Consider the following 17792-nt stretch of genomic DNA (forward strand, 5'->3'; position numbering starts at 1 on the left):
CAATATACCAGATGCAGAATTCAAAATGCTGGTTATAAGGATGGCTCAATGAATAAGGGGAAAAGTAAAGGAGCATAGTGAAAACTTCAACAATAGGATAGGAAACAAAATTGGAAATATAAAACATAAAAATGAACCAGTCAGAAATTAAGACTACATTATAGGAAATCAAGGGTAGATGTGATGAAGCCAAGAATCAAATCAGCAACTGGGAAGAAAAAGAAGCAAAAAACATCCAATCAGAACAATAAAAAGAAAACAGAACCCAAAAAATGAGGGTAGTACAACGAACCTATCGGACAGTTTTGAGCATACCAATGTTCATATTTTGAGGGTGCCGAAGAGACAAGAGAAAAAGAGGAAGAAACTAAAAACCTATTTGAAAAAATAATGATGGGAAAATTCTCTAACCTGGTGATGAAAATATATATACAAGCCCTGGAAGCACGGAATCCCACACAAGATGAACCCAAAGAGGCCCACACCAACACATAATTAAAATGCCAAAGGTTAAAGACAATCTTTATTGTATTTTTTCGGTTACCATTTAGTCCCATTATACCTGCTTCCCCTGTAATAACCACACTGTTGTCCATGTCCATGAGTCCTTTTTCCTTAATCTCTCCACCCTCTAACCTGCCCCCTACTAGCTGTCATACTGCTCTTCATCTATGACTCTCACCATTTTCCTTGTTATTTCAATTTGTTCATTAGATTCCACATATAAAGTGAAATCATGGGTTATCTGTCTTTCTCTGACTGGTTTATTTCACTTAGCATAATGTTCTGCAGGTACATTCACACTGTCCCAAACGGCAAAAATTTCTTTTTATGGCCAAGTAGTATTCCATCGTTTTAAGTCCCACAGTTGTTTATCTACTCATCTACTGATGGCCACTTGGGCTGCCTCCATATCTTGGTGATTGTAAATAACGTTGCAATGAACACAGGGGTGCTTATGTTCATTCATATTGGTGTTTTAGCTTCCTTTGGATATATTCCCAGAAGTGAGATCACTAGGTCAAAAGGCATCTGATCAATTTAGAATTTTTTTGAGTTATCTCAATACTGCTTTCCACAGTGGCTACACCAGTCTTCATTCCCACCAACAGTGCAAAAAAATTCCTTTTTCCACATCCTTGCCAGCACTTGTCAGATTTATTGATGACAGCCATTCTGACAGGTGTGAGATCCTCATTATAATTTTAATTTGCATTTGTCTGATGATTAGTGATGTTGAGCATCTTTTCATATGTCCTCCTTGGAGAGCTGTCTATTCAAGTCCTTTGCCTAGTTTTCAATGGAGTTGATGTTCCCATTCTGTGGGTTGTCTTTTTTATTTGACTATAAAGGTGTGGATTTATTTCTGGGCTTTCTATTCTATTCCACTGATCTATGCATCTGTGTTTATGCCACTACCATGCTGCTTTGATTACCATGGCTTTACTGTATATATTGATATTACAGCGTGATTCCTCTTTGTTCTTAGGATTGTTGTTGCTATGTGGGGCCTTTTGTGGCTCCTTATATACTTTTGAAATATTTGACCTAGTTCTGTGAATTAATCATTGAAATACTGATAGTAATTGGATTATAAATCTACAGACTGCTTTGGGCAGTATAGGCATTTTAATGATTTTAATTCTTCCTCTCCATGAACACAGTACGTGCTTCCACTTATTTGTATTTTTGATTTCTTTCTTCAGTGTCTTATAATTTTCCAAGTATAGGACTTTTACATCCTTGGTTGTTTATTCCTAGGTTTCTTTTTGAAACAATGGTGAACATGACAGTTTTCTTAATTTCCCTTTCTGTTAGTTCATTATTGGCATAGAAACATGCAACTGATTTCTAGATATTAATTTTGTATCCTGCTTCATTGCTGATTTCATGTATCAGTTCTAGTGGTTTCTTGGTGGAAACTTCGGGGTTCTCTATGTACAGTATCATTTTATCCACCAATAGTTTTACTTCCTTCTTTCCAATTTTGATGCCTTTTATTTATCTCATTGCTGTGGCTATGATTTCAAGGACTCTGTTGAATAAGTGATGAAAGCAGGCATCCTGTCTTGATCCCAATCTTAAAGGGAATGCTTGTGGTTTTTGCCCATGAGTATAATGCTGGCTGTAGGTCTGTCATATATGGCCTTTACTATGTTTAGGTATGGTCCCTCTGTTCCCATGTTGCTATGAGTTTTTATCATAAGTGGGTGCTGGATTTTATAAAGTGCTTCTTCTGCTTCTATTGCTATGATCATGTGATTTTTTATCCTTCATTTTGTTTATGTGGTGAATCACATTTATTGAACTGCGAATGCTGTACCAACCTTGTATTCCTGGAATATATCCCCCTTGATCATGGTGTATGCTCTTTTTCATGCATTGCTGTCTTCAGTTTGCTAATATTTTGTTGAGGATTTTAGCATCTATGTTCATCAGGGATATTGGCCTATAATTTTCTTTCTTTGTAGTGTCTTTTATCTGGTTTTGGAATTAGGATAATGCTGGCCTCAAAAAAATGAGTTAAAGTGCCTTTCCTCCTCTTGAATTTTTGAAATAGTTTGAGGAGAGGTGTTAGTTTTCTGAATGTTTGGTAAAATTCACCTGCGAAGCCATCCGGTTCAGGGCTTTTGTTTGTTGGGAGTTTTTTTTATTACCGCTTCAATTCCAGTACATACATCCTGTCTATTCAGGTTCTTTGATTGTTCTTGATTTATTTCTGGAAGATAGTAGATAGTATGTTTCTAGGAATTTATCCATTTCATCCAGGTTGTCCATTTCGTTGGCATGTAGTTGTTCATAGTATTTTCTTATAACCCTTTGTATTTCTTTGGTGTCAGTTGTTATTTCTCCTCTTTCATTTCTGATTTTATTTGGTTCCTTTCTCTTTTCTTGATGAGTCTGGTTAGAATTCGTCAGTTTGTCAATCTTGTTTATCTTTTCAAAGAACCAGCTCTTGGACTCATTGATCTTTCATATCATTTTTTTTTTCAGTCTGCTCTGGTCTTTATTATTTCCTCCTTTCTACTCACTTTGGGCTTTTTTTCTTTTTCAAGTTCCTTAAAGTGTGAAGCAATTGTTTATTTGAGCTTTCCCTAGTGTTTTGAGATAGGCCTATAATGTTATGAATTTCCCTCTTAGGATTACTTTCCCAGTGTCGCAGATTTTGGATTGTTGTGTCCACAGTTTCATTTGTTTCAAGTAGCTTTTGATTTCTTCCTTGATCTTGTTGTTGAGCCTTTCACTGTATAACAACATGTTATTTAGCTTCCATGTCTTTGCATGTTTCAGTGTTCTTGTGACTGATATCTAGTTTCATAGCATTGTGGTAACAGGAGGTGCTTGATGATTTCAATCTTCTTAAATTTATTGAAACATGTTTTGTGTTACAAGATGTAGTCTCTCCTAGAAAACATTTCATGTGCACTTGAAAAGTATTGATATTCTGCTGCTTTGGGGTGATCTAGTGTGTTTAAGGCTGCTATCTTCCTATTTCTGCCTGGAAGACCTACACTGAAGTCAGTGGGGGTGTTAAAATTCATGACTATGACTGTTATTTCTGTCGATTTCTCCCTTCATATCCATCAAGATTTACTTTACATATTTAGGTGCTATGATGGGTGCATAAATGTTTACTACGGTTATATCCTCTTGTTGGGATTGTTCCCTTTATCATTCTGTAGTGTTCTTCGGTCTTTTAGTATAGCCTTGGTTTTAAAATCTATTTTGTCAGATATAAGTACTGTAACCCCAACATTTTTTCTTTTCAATTTGCATGAAATATGTTTTACCATCCCTTTACTTTTAGTCTGTGTCTCTCTCTCCATCTGCAATGGGGGTTCTCTTGGAGGGAGCATAAATACAGGTCTTGTATTCTTATCCATTCAGCTACCCTATGTCTTTTGGTTGCAGCATTTAAGCCACTTACATTTAAAGTGATTATTGACACATAAGTATACAGTGCCATTTTATATTTAGGCTGTTTTCCTCTTTCTTTTCCCCCTTTTTCTTTTTGTTCCTCCTTCTTCTTAAAGCAAGCCCTTTAACATTTATTGCTGTACTAGTTTGGTGTTAACAAATTCCTTTAGCTTTTTCTTGTCTGGGAAGCTTATTTCTCTTTCAATTTAAAATGACAACCTTGCTGGGTAAAGTAACCTTGGCTGTATGTCCTTGCTTGTCATCACCTTCAATATTTCATGCCACTTGTGTCTGGCCTAAAATGCTTATGTTGAGAAGACATTTTAATTAGTGCGGCCTTGTATGTAACTACCTGTTTTTCTCTTGTGGCTTAGGATTCTCTCCTTGTCTTTAAGCCTTTTCATTTTAATTATGATGTGTCTCAGTGTAGGTCTCTTTGGGTCCAACTTGTTTGGGACTCGCTGAGCTTCCTGGACTTGTATGTCTTTTTCCTTCACCAGATTAGAGAAATTTTCAGTCATTATTTCTTCAAATAGGTTGTTAATTCCTTGCTTGCTCTCTTCTCCTTTGGTATTCCATGATGAGGGTATCGTTACACTTCAGGTTGTCCAAAATATTTCTTAAGCCTCATTTTTAAGAATTTTTTTCTTTTTGTTGCTCTGCCTGGGTGTTTTTTCTTCCACCTTGTCTTTCAAATTACTATGTAAATCCTCTGCTTTATCTAGCCTACTGTTTATTCCGTCCAGTGTATTACTTATTTCAGATATTGCATTCTTTATCTTTGATCCTTTTTTTCTGGTTTCTGTATCTTTTTATATGCTGTTGCATATCGTTATAATTATTACACTAACCTATCTGATAAATTGCTTGCCTCCATTTTATCTAGTTCTCCTTCTGGAGAATTTTCTTGTTCTTTATTTGGGGTCTGTTTCTTTGTCTTCCCCTTTTGGCTACTTATTTGTATGCTACTAAACCGATCTGTCAATATAATCAATTGGTAATCAGCCACCTGGCTTAAGCTTTACAGGGTGAGGCAGACTAATTCCTGTGGGCGAGGCTATTGCTTCCCCTCAGTCTGATGAGGGGAGTTCTCTGCCTGAGAAAGATGCCTTCTGCAGTATGGCGAATGACTCAGCACAGGGATCCTGGGAGCTGTTTCTTCAGTTCTCTCCCCAAAGCCACCAATTCCAGACTCTCCAAGCACTTCTTCCACTCTGTCCTCCCTCTGCCAAATCCCAGGGTAAAGGGCTGCAAGCAAAATTTTGTGTTGGCCCTCATAGAGGTTTTCTATGTCTCCAGCCAATTCTCCCTGGCAAACAGAAACTCTGCTGTTTTTTACAGATAGATGTTATTTGAGTGCCTTTCTGGCTCTGGTAGTGTAAGCTGGGAAACCCAGCTTGAGGTTTAGACTCCACATTTCTCAGGGGCTACCCCCGTCTGAAACTTCCCTCTGGAACTTCAGCTACTGTCTGTGGAAGCCCAGCCAGCCTTCTCATGCCTTTCCCACACTCCCTACAGTCTTGTGGTGAAGTGGTTTCCTCTGTCTGTCCATGAGTAAAAGGCATCTCTCCAGCTATGTTCACTTGGTTATTCAGGATGATTTCAAAGAGAGAATCAAAAGCAGCAAGAGAAAGATATTTACCTACAAGGGAGTTCCCATAAGACTGTCAGTTAATTTCTCAACTGAAACTATTCTGGCCAGAAGGGATTGGCATGAAATATTAAAAGTAATAAAAAGCAAGAACCTATTACCAAGACATTTAAAATTGAAGATGAAATAAAGAGCTTCCCAGACAAGATAAAGCTAAAGGAGTTCATCATCACCAAACAATTTTTCAAGAAATGTTAAAAAGGAAGGAGAAAGAGAAGGAGAAAGAAAGGAGGAGGAGGAGGAAGAGGAGCAGGAGGAGGAGGAAGAGGAGGAGGAGGAGGAAGAGGAAGAAGAAGAGGAAGAGGAAGAAGAGGAAGAAGAAGAGGAAGAAGAAAAGAGAAAGAAGAAAAAGGAGGAAGAAGAAAAGAAGAAAAGAGAAAGAAAAGAGAAGGAAGAAGAAAAAGGAAGAAGAGGAAGAAGAAGAAAGAAGGAAGATGAAGAAGAAAGAAAAGGAATAAATAATATGAATAGAATGGTCATAAATGCATATCCAACAATTATTTTAAAGGCAAAGGGACTAAATGCTCCAATCAAAAGATAAATGGTAGCTGAATGGATAACAAGACCCCGCAATGTGTGGTCTATAAGACATTCACTTCACATTGAAAGGCACTCACAGAATGAAAATAAAGGGATGAGAAAAGATATTTCATAAATATGGTAATAAAAAACTGCTGGAGTAGCAATACTTATGCCAGACAAAATAGACTTTAAAACAAAGGCTATAACAAGAAACAGAAGGACCCAGCAAGTTCAAATCTGGGTATTTACCTGAAGAAACCCAAAACACTAAAAGGGCATATATATCCATGTGTTTACTGAAGCAGTATTTACAATAGCCAAGATATGGAAGCAACCTACGTGTCTATCACAGGTGAATGGATAAAGAAGAAATGATGCATATATACAACGGAATATGATTTAGCCATAAAAAAGAATGAAATTGTGCCGTCTGCAACATAGATGGACATACAGCATCTTGTGCTGAGTGAAATAAGTCAAAGACAAATGCCAGATGATTCATCTTATATGTGGAATCTAAAAAACAAAACAAAAAATGAACAAACAGAAGAGAAACAGACTCAGACTCATAGATACTGAAAGCATTTAGAGGTGTGCCAGGTGGGAGGGGGTAGAGGACTTGGGTGAAAGGTGAAGGGATTAAGAAGCACAAATTGGCAGTTATAACTATCTGTAGTGTCAGAAGGGTACTAGATTTATCGTGGTGATCACTTTGTAGGTTAAGTAAATATCTAATCACGTGATTGTACACCTGAAAGTAATGTAATATTATGTCAACTGTAATTGAAAAAAACATTAAAAATAATGTTTTTTAAAAGGATAAACCAGGAGAAAAAGATAATTCTGCTTAATGTAGGGATGAAATCTATTTCCTAGTGTAGTATAGGTGGGAGAGGAGGAAGAGATAAAGACTTATCCAATATTATTTAGAGCTCAAAGATAGTCTGAAAATCTACTGTATTACTCATGTTACTAGCATATCTTCTTTTACTTTCTTTTTTTAAAGAACTGTTTTAGCTTCTTAAGTGAAATACCCATTCAACAATCAGTAATGCTTTATACCAACCTCTTTAAGCTATAAAATTGTCATGCAAATAAACTGACAAAATATAACAATGTAGAGTGAAAATATCCAATTTAAGTTATTGTAGTCATTTTTATTTAATAAATAAATTCAGTAAACAGCATTGTAAAAAGTGAACTGTTAAAATTAAAAGGCACTTAAAATAAGAATGTGACTGTTATGAAACAAAAATAGCCAACTCAAACCGTGAGGAGTAAATACACAGTGGTCTGTTACACAGTACTGACTGAAAGTAAGGCTGGCATAGTGATAGCAGTTGCATGAGCCACAGTACAACTTGACATGTTCATTAGGCAAATTTACAGCTAAAACATCAAAGAAAAAATACTGATTAAAGAAAAGTCTTAACCCAAATTGTAAATACTTTAAATGATTAGAAGTGGTGATAAAAAGCAACAGGCCTCAAATGAAATAAAATAAACTCACCCAAAGGTCCTCAATTCAGAAAATACTATGTAAATTAAGGCCTTTATGTAAATAATGCTAAATTAAGGACTTTTGCATAAAATTTCCCTATCGTTTTACCCAAGGCTTGAATTTATAAAGAGGAGGCATAAAAGTTGCAAGATTAAGTAACTTAAAATGGCACACAGGTTTTAAAGCTGTTTTCCCTTCCTAACTCTGACATGTTCCCATGGCTTCTGTAGATTAAACATTTCAAAACTATTTTACACACCTAACCCCTAACACATTCATCTTTCAGATATGTCATCAGTCATGTCTAACAATCAAGTAGCAAAATAAATTGAAGACAATACTAAGCTGGCTAGCAAGATACTTACTTTGAATTTTTTTATAACTGAAAACTGACATATCCGTAAAGCTAAAAAATCAGTAAATACTTGATTAACAGAAATTCTCATCATACTCACTACTTTACTGCCCTTTCAGTCATTCTAGAAATATCACTTAAACCAAGAAGCACTTGATTTGAATAGTCCAGGAGGAAAAGGTCAAAAAGGCACAATGTGACCTTAGCTGACAAGAATAAGCATCCTGTCTCAAGTTTTGTGTCAGTCCCTGGCATTGATTATAACATTATTTTCAAAACAATAAAAACATTTTAAGATTATACATATTGTACATTTTCAAAACCTGCACACAAGTAAAACCCATGGTGATATTGCCCTAAAGCTACCTTATCCTGTGACTATAAAAATCACTACTTTGCATTCAGTGTTGTAAAATTTGTACAGGTAGTGCTCATTTTCCCTCATACTTCGGATTGACAACAGTTGTCACGGCACTCTTATAAATAGGATTTTCACCCTAAAAAAAAAAAAAAGTGAGAAAAATGATCAGTTACTCTACCAAAATCATGTAATATTATTTTATAAAACAATATTAAAACCTTCAGTCATTTTTGGAAGTCATTTCTATTTTATCAGTCCAGATATCACACTCCATTTTTTGAATAAGTATTAATAAAAGTTTACACTAATATGAAAAAGGGAGCTTGGCTCAGCAGGTCTAAGGCTGCCCTGTAATCTGGCATTTTCCATTCCTGAGTCCTTCATTGCAGAGTTCATTGCAGAATGTCCTCCACAGCAGAGTGTTCTGTTTCTCTTTTTTAACTAGCTTTGAATACCTGTCCTAAGACAGAATTAACTCTTTTGCCATCAACTACCTAATTCTTAACTCTTTATTGTGCACAGAAGGTGCCTGTTAATTAATGGGAACCCTTGGCTTTTATTTCTGTGAGTGAGGGAGGTGTTCTGAGGTTCTTCCACAAAAGTTACTAATTTATAGAGTTCTGGGGTAAGGTTTTCAGTGTCGCCGAGGGCACTGAGCCTCCAAGTCACCACACTGTCAAATTTGCTTACAATGTTAACAAACCTTATTACCATTCTTCATAAAATAATTATTCTTCTTTTATATGGTACTGGTAAAATGTTTTATTTTTATTGCAATACTATATTTTAATAAGCAGTACTGAAATCAAGTCCAGTAAATGACTCAAGCCATAAACACAAGAGCTCTTTCAAGGTCCAGAAGAGAAGTATAATGATTGATATTTTAAGTAGAAAAATAACTAAGAAAAATATTTTTTAAAGATAACAAAGAAAATAATCCATGATGGGCACCTCATGTAAAGAAAAATAAAAAAATTTTTAAAAGAGGAAAATAACATACAACCCCACACTACCACTTTCTGAAGAATAAGTCCTATGCTAATTGATACATTCAGATATCTGCTATGACATTCTTTTTCCTCCTGTTCTTATAAACTAAAAGTAGGCTTGAAAGCCAAGTGAGAAATACAGCCCAATAATTCTCCATCAGAGAAAATTACAGTGAGTACAAACCAAATATTAAATAAAAATTTAAAACATTGAGTTTTTAGATAAAAATTAAGATTTTAAAATGTGTTTAGTTTTCCCTCTCACTACAGAACTATTTTCAGTTAATTAAAAAATATTTATAGAAAGCAATTAAAACAGTAATTTTTGTTCTTAAATTTTATTGACACTTCACAACAGAGTATATCTGGATCTGGCTCTTATTGCCACAACTTCTACACTCTAGAAGGATACAGTCTGGTGGATTACAAATATGAAAATAAGTTAAGTCACTTTAATATAGTACAATACAAAATAGAATTATGTACATAATAAAGAAATAATTTAAGAAAAAAAGGAATTGACTTTGAGAAGATTACAAATATTGTCATAGTGAAATTGATTACAGATAAAAATATTGAAAGGTAAATAGAAACATATGCAAAACAAAGTTCATATACAAAGTCAAAGTGTTGGAAAAGGAATAGCATATTTATGTAGAAATATCTATAGCTCGGAAGTTTTTAAGATTACACATTTGAGGGTATGTTTTGAGGAGTGGGGAATGAAGAAGAGATAAGAAAGAAGTGTCAAATAAGGAAAGGTCCTGTATGCCATGCTGAACAGATGGAATTTTATCCTATAGACAGGAAATCACTGAGGGGCCATATAGTATATAAGGGCTGGGTCCTGAGACACACCAAATAAAGCACTATGATTTCAGCAGTTAGTATCAATTAAAACATGATGACATGCCTTAGCCCCAATCCCATGTCCCTCCATAGCACAAAGTACAACCTGATTGGTCATTTTTTCAAAAACATGGAGTATCTAAAGCTTCTTCAGAAACAAATAGCCTGGATGATAAAAATCATATAAGATATCAAATTCTGAGCTCTAATCCCAACTGAAGCTAATACATGATCAAAAACACATTTCGGCACACATTCACAATGAAGACAGGAAACTGGATCCTAGCAACTACATTCTTAACAAGTTATAGAGTACAAATAAGTTATACTTGTTTTTTCCATCTTTCTTCTGCATATGATAGTACTGCCCAGTATTTCAAATATGCTGGTAAAATAAATTACCATTTACTTAAGTTTACTTAAAATAATACATTAGATAAATCTAATATTTAACACTTAAAAATTGTAATGGAGGTAAAAGGAAAAAAAACAAAAAACAAAAGAAGAAAAAATCTTTGTTATTGATGAGTGTGAAGTACAATTTATATGCAGAACTTACCTTTGGAGAAGTTTCCCTTTTCATATACACAAACATTTATATTTATTATTTCAAAGTTCAATCAAACAAAAATTCAACATGCAAGGTAAGAGGTAAAATGAAACTATCTGCATTAAGCATCATTTTAAATGGAGATAAAAATAATTCAGATTAGTTTTCATCATTCAGAATGCAACCCACCTCCACTACCAACAAAAAGCAAAGCCGAGAGAGTTATACTCAGAAATGTACTCAATAAAATTTCATCTTTGTGCTCATTCTGGAATGGCTAACAGGGGTAGCTACAGAATCACCTCTAAAATATATTCGATATGCAATGCATGACTATGGAAGATTAGGAATCCATCTATTTTTACATAACGGCAGGGGAGAATAGACTAAACAATTTTTTAATCCACTTTAACAATTATAAAATTGATAATCTGATTTTTCTAATGTCCCTACATGAGAGCCTCATGTGCTGAAATAATTTTAGCAGCTGCCCATTAACCAAAATATGTTAATAACGTAACTGATTGGCAAACTTTGATCCCATATCAGAAAAGTGCTTCACAAGCTATATTTTAATTTCTTGGTGCTCACTCATTAACTTCTATTCTTTATTTCTACTTTAATTTTTCTTGACAAACCAACTCAATAATCTGTAGCTACTGGTTTGTCTGGATCTCACTGTTGAATAAAGACATTTTTACTTTTGCTTCTTTATCCAAAATGCTTATTTTGGCTGAAAAAGTAATAGCCAAAAATCAAGTTAGCAATACAAACATGGGGTTTCACTATTATTCATAATTTCCTTCAACGTATAATTTAATATACAGCAAAAGGTAAAAATTTCACCTTTTGGTAGAAAATTTTGCGTTATTTCTTCTATGAGAAGTAATCATATGAAATTACCAATATTTGACTGTTTTTGATGTACCACAAAAAAGAAGGAAAAAAAGGGAGGGAAACAGAGTGGGAAGAAGAAAGAAGTGAAGAAAGTAAGTCCAAGCAAATCAGTTTCCTTCTAAAAATGACTTTCTGAAAAGTATTATATAAGAAAAAGAATGTGGTAAGTCTCAGACTAATTATGAAGACAGAACAACCTGCCCATATATCATTCTGACTATATTTTACTGTCATGAAATTTAACTTTGCCATTTCAAGTCTTAAAAATCTGAGCCTTAAAAATAGAAATAAAAGAAAAATGAGATCAGTAATAGTTTCTAATATTATTGATACTTCCCATATATCTTAAAAATATTAACATTCTTATATTAAGATCTTATTTGTTATTATTTTATTAGCAAAACTACAGTGTTGGTTTATATGTAATAAAGTGATTTCCCTGTTACAACGTCTGCCCAACACAGCGGTGTTACTCTAAGTTACAATAAGTGTCAAAAAGCTATAATTCTCTATAAGGATTGATCTACCTCTTCCTAACCACGTAAGAGTCTCTTGAAGAATATGTGATCCCTACCAGTACAAGGCAGTGGATAACATGGAAATGGAGCCCAACTGCCTGGGTATGAATCTCAGCTCTTCAACTGACCAGATGTGAAGTTGGGCCAAGTTACCTAATCCTTCTTGTGCCTCAGTTTCCTCGTGTGTGAAATCAGTAGTTCGGAAAGGAAATAAGAATTCTACATCACCAGGAAGGAGAAACTGTTCTAATCACAATCTTTTTATCACAGAGTTTTAGGGGCTTATACTAAAATATTCTAGAAGCATTTCATGAAAATTCAGATATAAGGAAGAATCCTATTACTGATAAGAGACAATGATAAATTTGTCATCCACTCACCAAAATAACTTGTCCTAGCTTATAGAAAATAGCAAGCCTTATTACAACTATGAAATTTTCAACTAAGTTTTTATTTATAACTGTAATAAGACTTTTCTCATTAAAGTCTTGGTTAGTTTTTTAAAAAGTTTAATATTAGATTTAAATATTAGGCTCATTCAATAATAAACAAGAAATATGTGTATATATATATACAAATTAAAGGTCTTCTGGTTTTCAATAGAATTTCACATTACAATGAAGAATAAAGAATCTCAAAATAGTTCTGGAACCAACAAATGTTTTAGGCCAGGTTACATTTATTTTTTTCTATTTTGCAATTTAGATTCACATTCATTTTTCACTATCTCACCCTAAAACCTAGATATGGAAGAGTTTGTTCTATAGGGATAATACCATCTAAAGCACTGGTGTGTAGTGAAGTTTATGAATGACACGCTGATATCATATCAGTCAAAAACAACCATACCATGCAAGAAATACTCTTAGTGACTCCTTATTAAAGATATGAAAAACTAAAGCTCTGGAAACTGAGCAGCTCAATACTATTCTACTTACTCAGTGGAAGTGCTGGGATTTCACCCTATTTTGTCTGACCACACTCTCTTTTCACTACCATACAGCTGCTGCTCCGAGGTCATTTTAAAGCCCCTCTAAACTCTAACTCTAAATTAACACACAAAAAGAAAAGCCATAATATAGTGATTTAAATAAAGCCAGACTTTAAAAAAATAGCAATAGCGATAAGACACACAGTGCAATCAAAAAGAATAAAAGTTCACATGCAAAGACAGAAAATGAGAGAAAATACGAACGGCACTTAGAGACCAGCTTTACGTCCATAGTTTGGATTCTTGAAATTATTAATAGGACTCTTGTAAATCGGATTTTCTTGCTAAAGTAAAAGAAATAGTTTCTAATGATTTCATCAGAAAAAACTGACATGTATAGTGTTTAAACACTACAAAAGAGAATTTTTACTGTTTTACTAATCTTATTATTTTTATAATTCTGAAATTCATTACTTAAAAAAACAAGCAAATTGTACTAAAATGCAAATGACTAAAGTTCACTTATAATTTAAAAACACTAAAAATTATCACAGTCTTCCTGTATTAGAAGGTAACTACATGAGGGTCTACAGCTGGCCACCCCAACTCCAAATTTCTTTTTTCTTTTTAATTTTTTTTCTATTACAGTTGTCCCATTTTTCCCCCCATTTCTCGCCCCCACCCAGCCCACCCCTTTCTTCCATAGTCATTTCCCACCCTGTTGTCCATGTCCATGGGTTATTTATACTAGTTCCTTTACTAGACCCTTCCCCTATTTACCCCCTTCTCTCCCCCACCCCAATAACTATTTTTCTGTTCCTTGTTCAATTTTGTTCATTTGTTTGTGTTGTCCATTAGCCTCCTGTATTAAGTGATATCATATGGTATTGTTCTTTCATTGCCTGGCTTGACTCCAAATTTCAAAGCCCTGGATGCTAGCACAAACTTTCAGCTACTTACATTTAAAAAAAAAAAAAAAATTTTTTTTACATTTAAAGCAAAGTTATTTGCTATATATATATATATGTATCCTTTTTAAGTGCAGTTTATATATCCTTTATAGATCCATTTTAAGTACAGTTCCATGAATTCTCAAATTTATAAACACATTCACAATAAGCTCATCCTAAAAATATCCCTCATGGCCCTTACCCCTACTCCAGCCCCTGAAAACCACATATCTAATTTCTGTCCCTATAGTTTTGCCTTTTCCTGTGTGTCATATAAATGAAATCATACAGTATGTAGCCTGTTGAGTCTGCTGCTTTCCACTTAAGATTCTTTGTTGTAAAGAGAGAGCCTGAGAGTGTGAGAGAGAGAGAGAGAGAGAGAGAGAGAGAGAGAGAGAGCGAGCTTTCCATTCACTAGGATTCCACTTTATATGAGAAAAAGCCAGAAGAGCAGATTTAAGATCAAAATTATTAAGGAAATACAAATATTGACCACAGTAATCAGAAGATACATTCTTACGGTAATTTGTCTTAATGGGATATATTTAAGATGTTTTTTCACTAAATGCAACACTTAATGAGGACATTAATAATCAGTTCTAGAGTGAATAATTAAGTCACAGAAGTGTTAAATTTACTTTAAGACCCACCTTACTTCTTAGATATTTGCAACTTACCGTGTCCCATTTGGCATTCATTTTTTCCTTTTCAAATTTGGCAAATTCCCTTCGGTCATGAATTATCATCAAAAGCTTCCAAATCAGCAGCAATGCAAGGCCAATCAGAACAATTCCAGCTACCACACCGGCTACAATTGGAATGATGTCTGGACCAGTGGGGCATTCTGTAAAGTATGAAAAAAAGACTGAGAATGCAAGGGATTAACATGTGCAAAGTACACAACTGAAGCTACAAAGAACTGGACAGTTTCTTATAAAAAGTGAATATAAACCATCCCAAAGAATCTATTAAAAATACACTAGAACTAACAAGTGAGTTTACAAGGCCACAAGTTACATGATTAATAAATAAAAAATCATTATGTACTTCTATATATTATATAGAAATTTATTTTTACATATTGGAAATAGAATTTTAGACAGTATCCTCTGCAATAGCTTCAAACGTCATGAAAATAGTTATGTATAAATCCAACAAAGTGTGTGCAACATTTGCATGCGAAAAATTACTAAACATTGCTGAAATAAATCATTCTATGTTCATGGATTAGAAGATACAGTATTGTTAAAATATCAATTCTCCTTTAATCAGATCAATGCATCCCAATAAAACCCTGGCAGAATTTTTAGCGTCATCAGCAAGTTAACTCTAAAATTTACGAGGAAAGCAGAAAACTAGGAAGATGTTTCAAAAACACATTTGGAAAAGAACAAAGTTGAATAGCTCACACTATAAAACTTCAAAAATAGTATAAAGTGACAGTAATTGAGACAGTGTGGTATTAGCTAAGACAGATGCATACATTAATGTAATAGAATAATCAGAAACAGGCCCACACAGTTATCTCATTTTCAATAAAGGTTAAGAAAGGTCAGTTTTTCTATAAATGATGCTAGAACTACTGGACATTTATATGCAAAAAACTGAACCTCACTCCATTTACTAAGATTAACTCAAAAGGGGTATAGACTAAATAAAAAACCAAGACTATAAAACTTCTAGAAGAAAACACAGAAGAAAAATCCTTATGAACCTGAGTTAGACAAAGAGTTCTCAGATAAATTACAAAAGCAAGATACATAAAAGAAAACCTTGGTAAAGGGTAATTCAACTAAAATTAAGGTTTCTGGTCTTCAGAAAACCTTTCTAAAAAAATGAAGAGACTGGGAGGCACTATTACAAAACACAAATCTAAAGAGGCAAAACAGTACAGAGACTTTAGAATCCAGTTCGGTTCTTCCTTATAAATATATGCCTCCAAATTCATTCTTTCTTTCTTTTTTTTTTTTTTACTTTTTCCTCCTTGATCTAATCTTTATTATATTTTTTCCATTACCAAATCCATTCTTAATATTTATCCAAGAGAAACGAAAACTTACATTCCCATGAAAAACCAAATATACAAAAAGCACAGAGAAATATCAAGATAAAGTTTCATCTTCTGAGAAGATAAGCAAACTCACACTTTATAATATCCCTTAACAAATTATCTTTCCCAGTGCCCCAGCCTACTTCAAGCTCCAAATTAGATTATCATCAATAACGATATAACTCTTACTAAGTGTCAGGCACCATGCGGTTCTCTGTATGGACTACTATACTTAATCTTCAAACCCTCCACTCATAAAACTTCCAACTTGCCTGCTTTCTCTTTTCCTCACTTCTTATAGTTAATTAAAAACTATTTTAAATCTTGAGATTAAAAATGTCCCAACTTGAAACTAAAATAATCAAGCCGGAGGCCATTCCTGGATATCAGAGAAACTGTCAACAGGCCTAAGGAGCAGAAACAAGACATAACAGAAAATGAAAGGCATTTTAAAATGATCAGATTTCTACCTGGAGTCTCTACAACGTGTACAATGGCCTCGTTGTTCCCATTCACTGAATATGTGAAATAGAACCAGCAATCGTCAACATCCTTTTCTTTACAGTGGGACAGGGGATCGACCTGGCCTGGCTGGGGTAATTTGTCCCGACTTTCAACCTTGGTAATGTTAAAATGGGAACATTCCTGTGCGCATATGTCTTTCTTTTCTCCTTTATTGAACGCTCTGCACTGAACACATTCTCTGTTAAAACACAAATTATCACATTTAAAATTTATTATTTAAAATTCCTTAAAGATTATTTTGTGGGCTAGACTCAAACTTTGACCACATTAAACCAAAAGCTATGAAAGATTTGAATAAATGGAGAGGGATATGACATTTATCAATGAGAAACAAAATATACAGATGCTGGTGTCCCAAGTGAAATTAAAATTTACTACAGTTCAAACTAAAGTCTCAAAACAGAAATGAGTAGTAAAATAAAACTAGCCCAATCAGATATTAAATATACAACATAAAACAAAAATAATTTAAACAGTGTGTTGCTGATACAATAAATAAGTTCTTCAAGGGACAAAACCTTCAATTTTGCTTAGTCGAAAGGTAGTAATTAAGCAATTGGTAATGCTAATTTAACAAAGGTTACCACACAGATTTAATTCAGATCAAAGTAACAGTACCACTATCATATGACATGTTTCAATACCACGTGACAAACACTTGGTACTGAGAAAGAATATTTAAAAACTTTAAAGAGTGGGCTTGTATGTGGCAGATACTTTATTTACAGTGCAAATTACCGCAGGAACTGTTCTAGATCTATTGACAATACACAGGGCAAGAGACAGTATATATTAACCATTTTAAGCAACTAAGGAATACTCACTTATGCTCAGCACAGACACCAAGACAGGTCTGACACATCTCACAAGTTGGCCCTTGAAACTTGGGATCGGTGCACTTGCAGGCGCCGCACTCACAGATCCCCCGGCCATTACAGATCTGTCCATTTGTGGCCATGCACGACGTTGTGTCCAGAGAGCAGTCACATGCACTGCCTGTGTAGTTGGGGTTGCACTCACACACACGGCATTTGCAAACACCATTTCCTGTAATTAAAAGTATCATTTTTCATAACAATGGTAAAACATATAAAAATCTCAGCATTAATTTAAAGTAAAAACACGCAATAATGCAGAAGAAAATGTATCTAAGGGACGAATGGACCCTCAATGCTGTCCTCTCTCTATTTATCACCAAGCAAACTCTAAACATTTTTATTGTCTT

At 34.2% G+C, this 17792-nt stretch overlaps 1 protein-coding gene across 4 annotated transcripts in view; it reads right to left on the reverse strand.

Annotated features, from left to right (window-relative positions):
• Positions 1 to 7227: 7227 nt before the first annotated feature.
• Positions 7228 to 17792, reverse strand: part of ITGB1 (integrin subunit beta 1) — a 59602-nt gene continuing 49037 nt past the window's right edge. For 3 of the 4 annotated variants that reach the window (XM_090266169.1, XM_090266170.1, XM_090266168.1), the window contains 5 exons: positions 17392 to 17614; positions 16513 to 16745; positions 14670 to 14836; positions 13307 to 13386; positions 8379 to 8444 (listed from right to left, as the gene is read on the reverse strand). In XM_090266169.1, coding sequence (XP_090122295.1) covers positions 13312 to 13386; positions 14670 to 14836; positions 16513 to 16745; positions 17392 to 17614 — 698 coding nt within the window. In that variant the 3' untranslated portion in view covers positions 8379 to 8444; positions 13307 to 13311. Of the gene's footprint in view, positions 8445 to 13306; positions 13387 to 14669; positions 14837 to 16512; positions 16746 to 17391; positions 17615 to 17792 lie in introns of all 4 variants that reach the window. The other variant, XM_090266167.1, reaches the window with a different exon arrangement.

Source organism: Furipterus horrens, unplaced genomic scaffold (assembly GCF_987537825.1).
Source record: "Furipterus horrens unplaced genomic scaffold, mFurHor1.1.pri manual_scaffold_2, whole genome shotgun sequence".
Taxonomy (NCBI): domain Eukaryota; kingdom Metazoa; phylum Chordata; class Mammalia; order Chiroptera; family Furipteridae; genus Furipterus; species Furipterus horrens.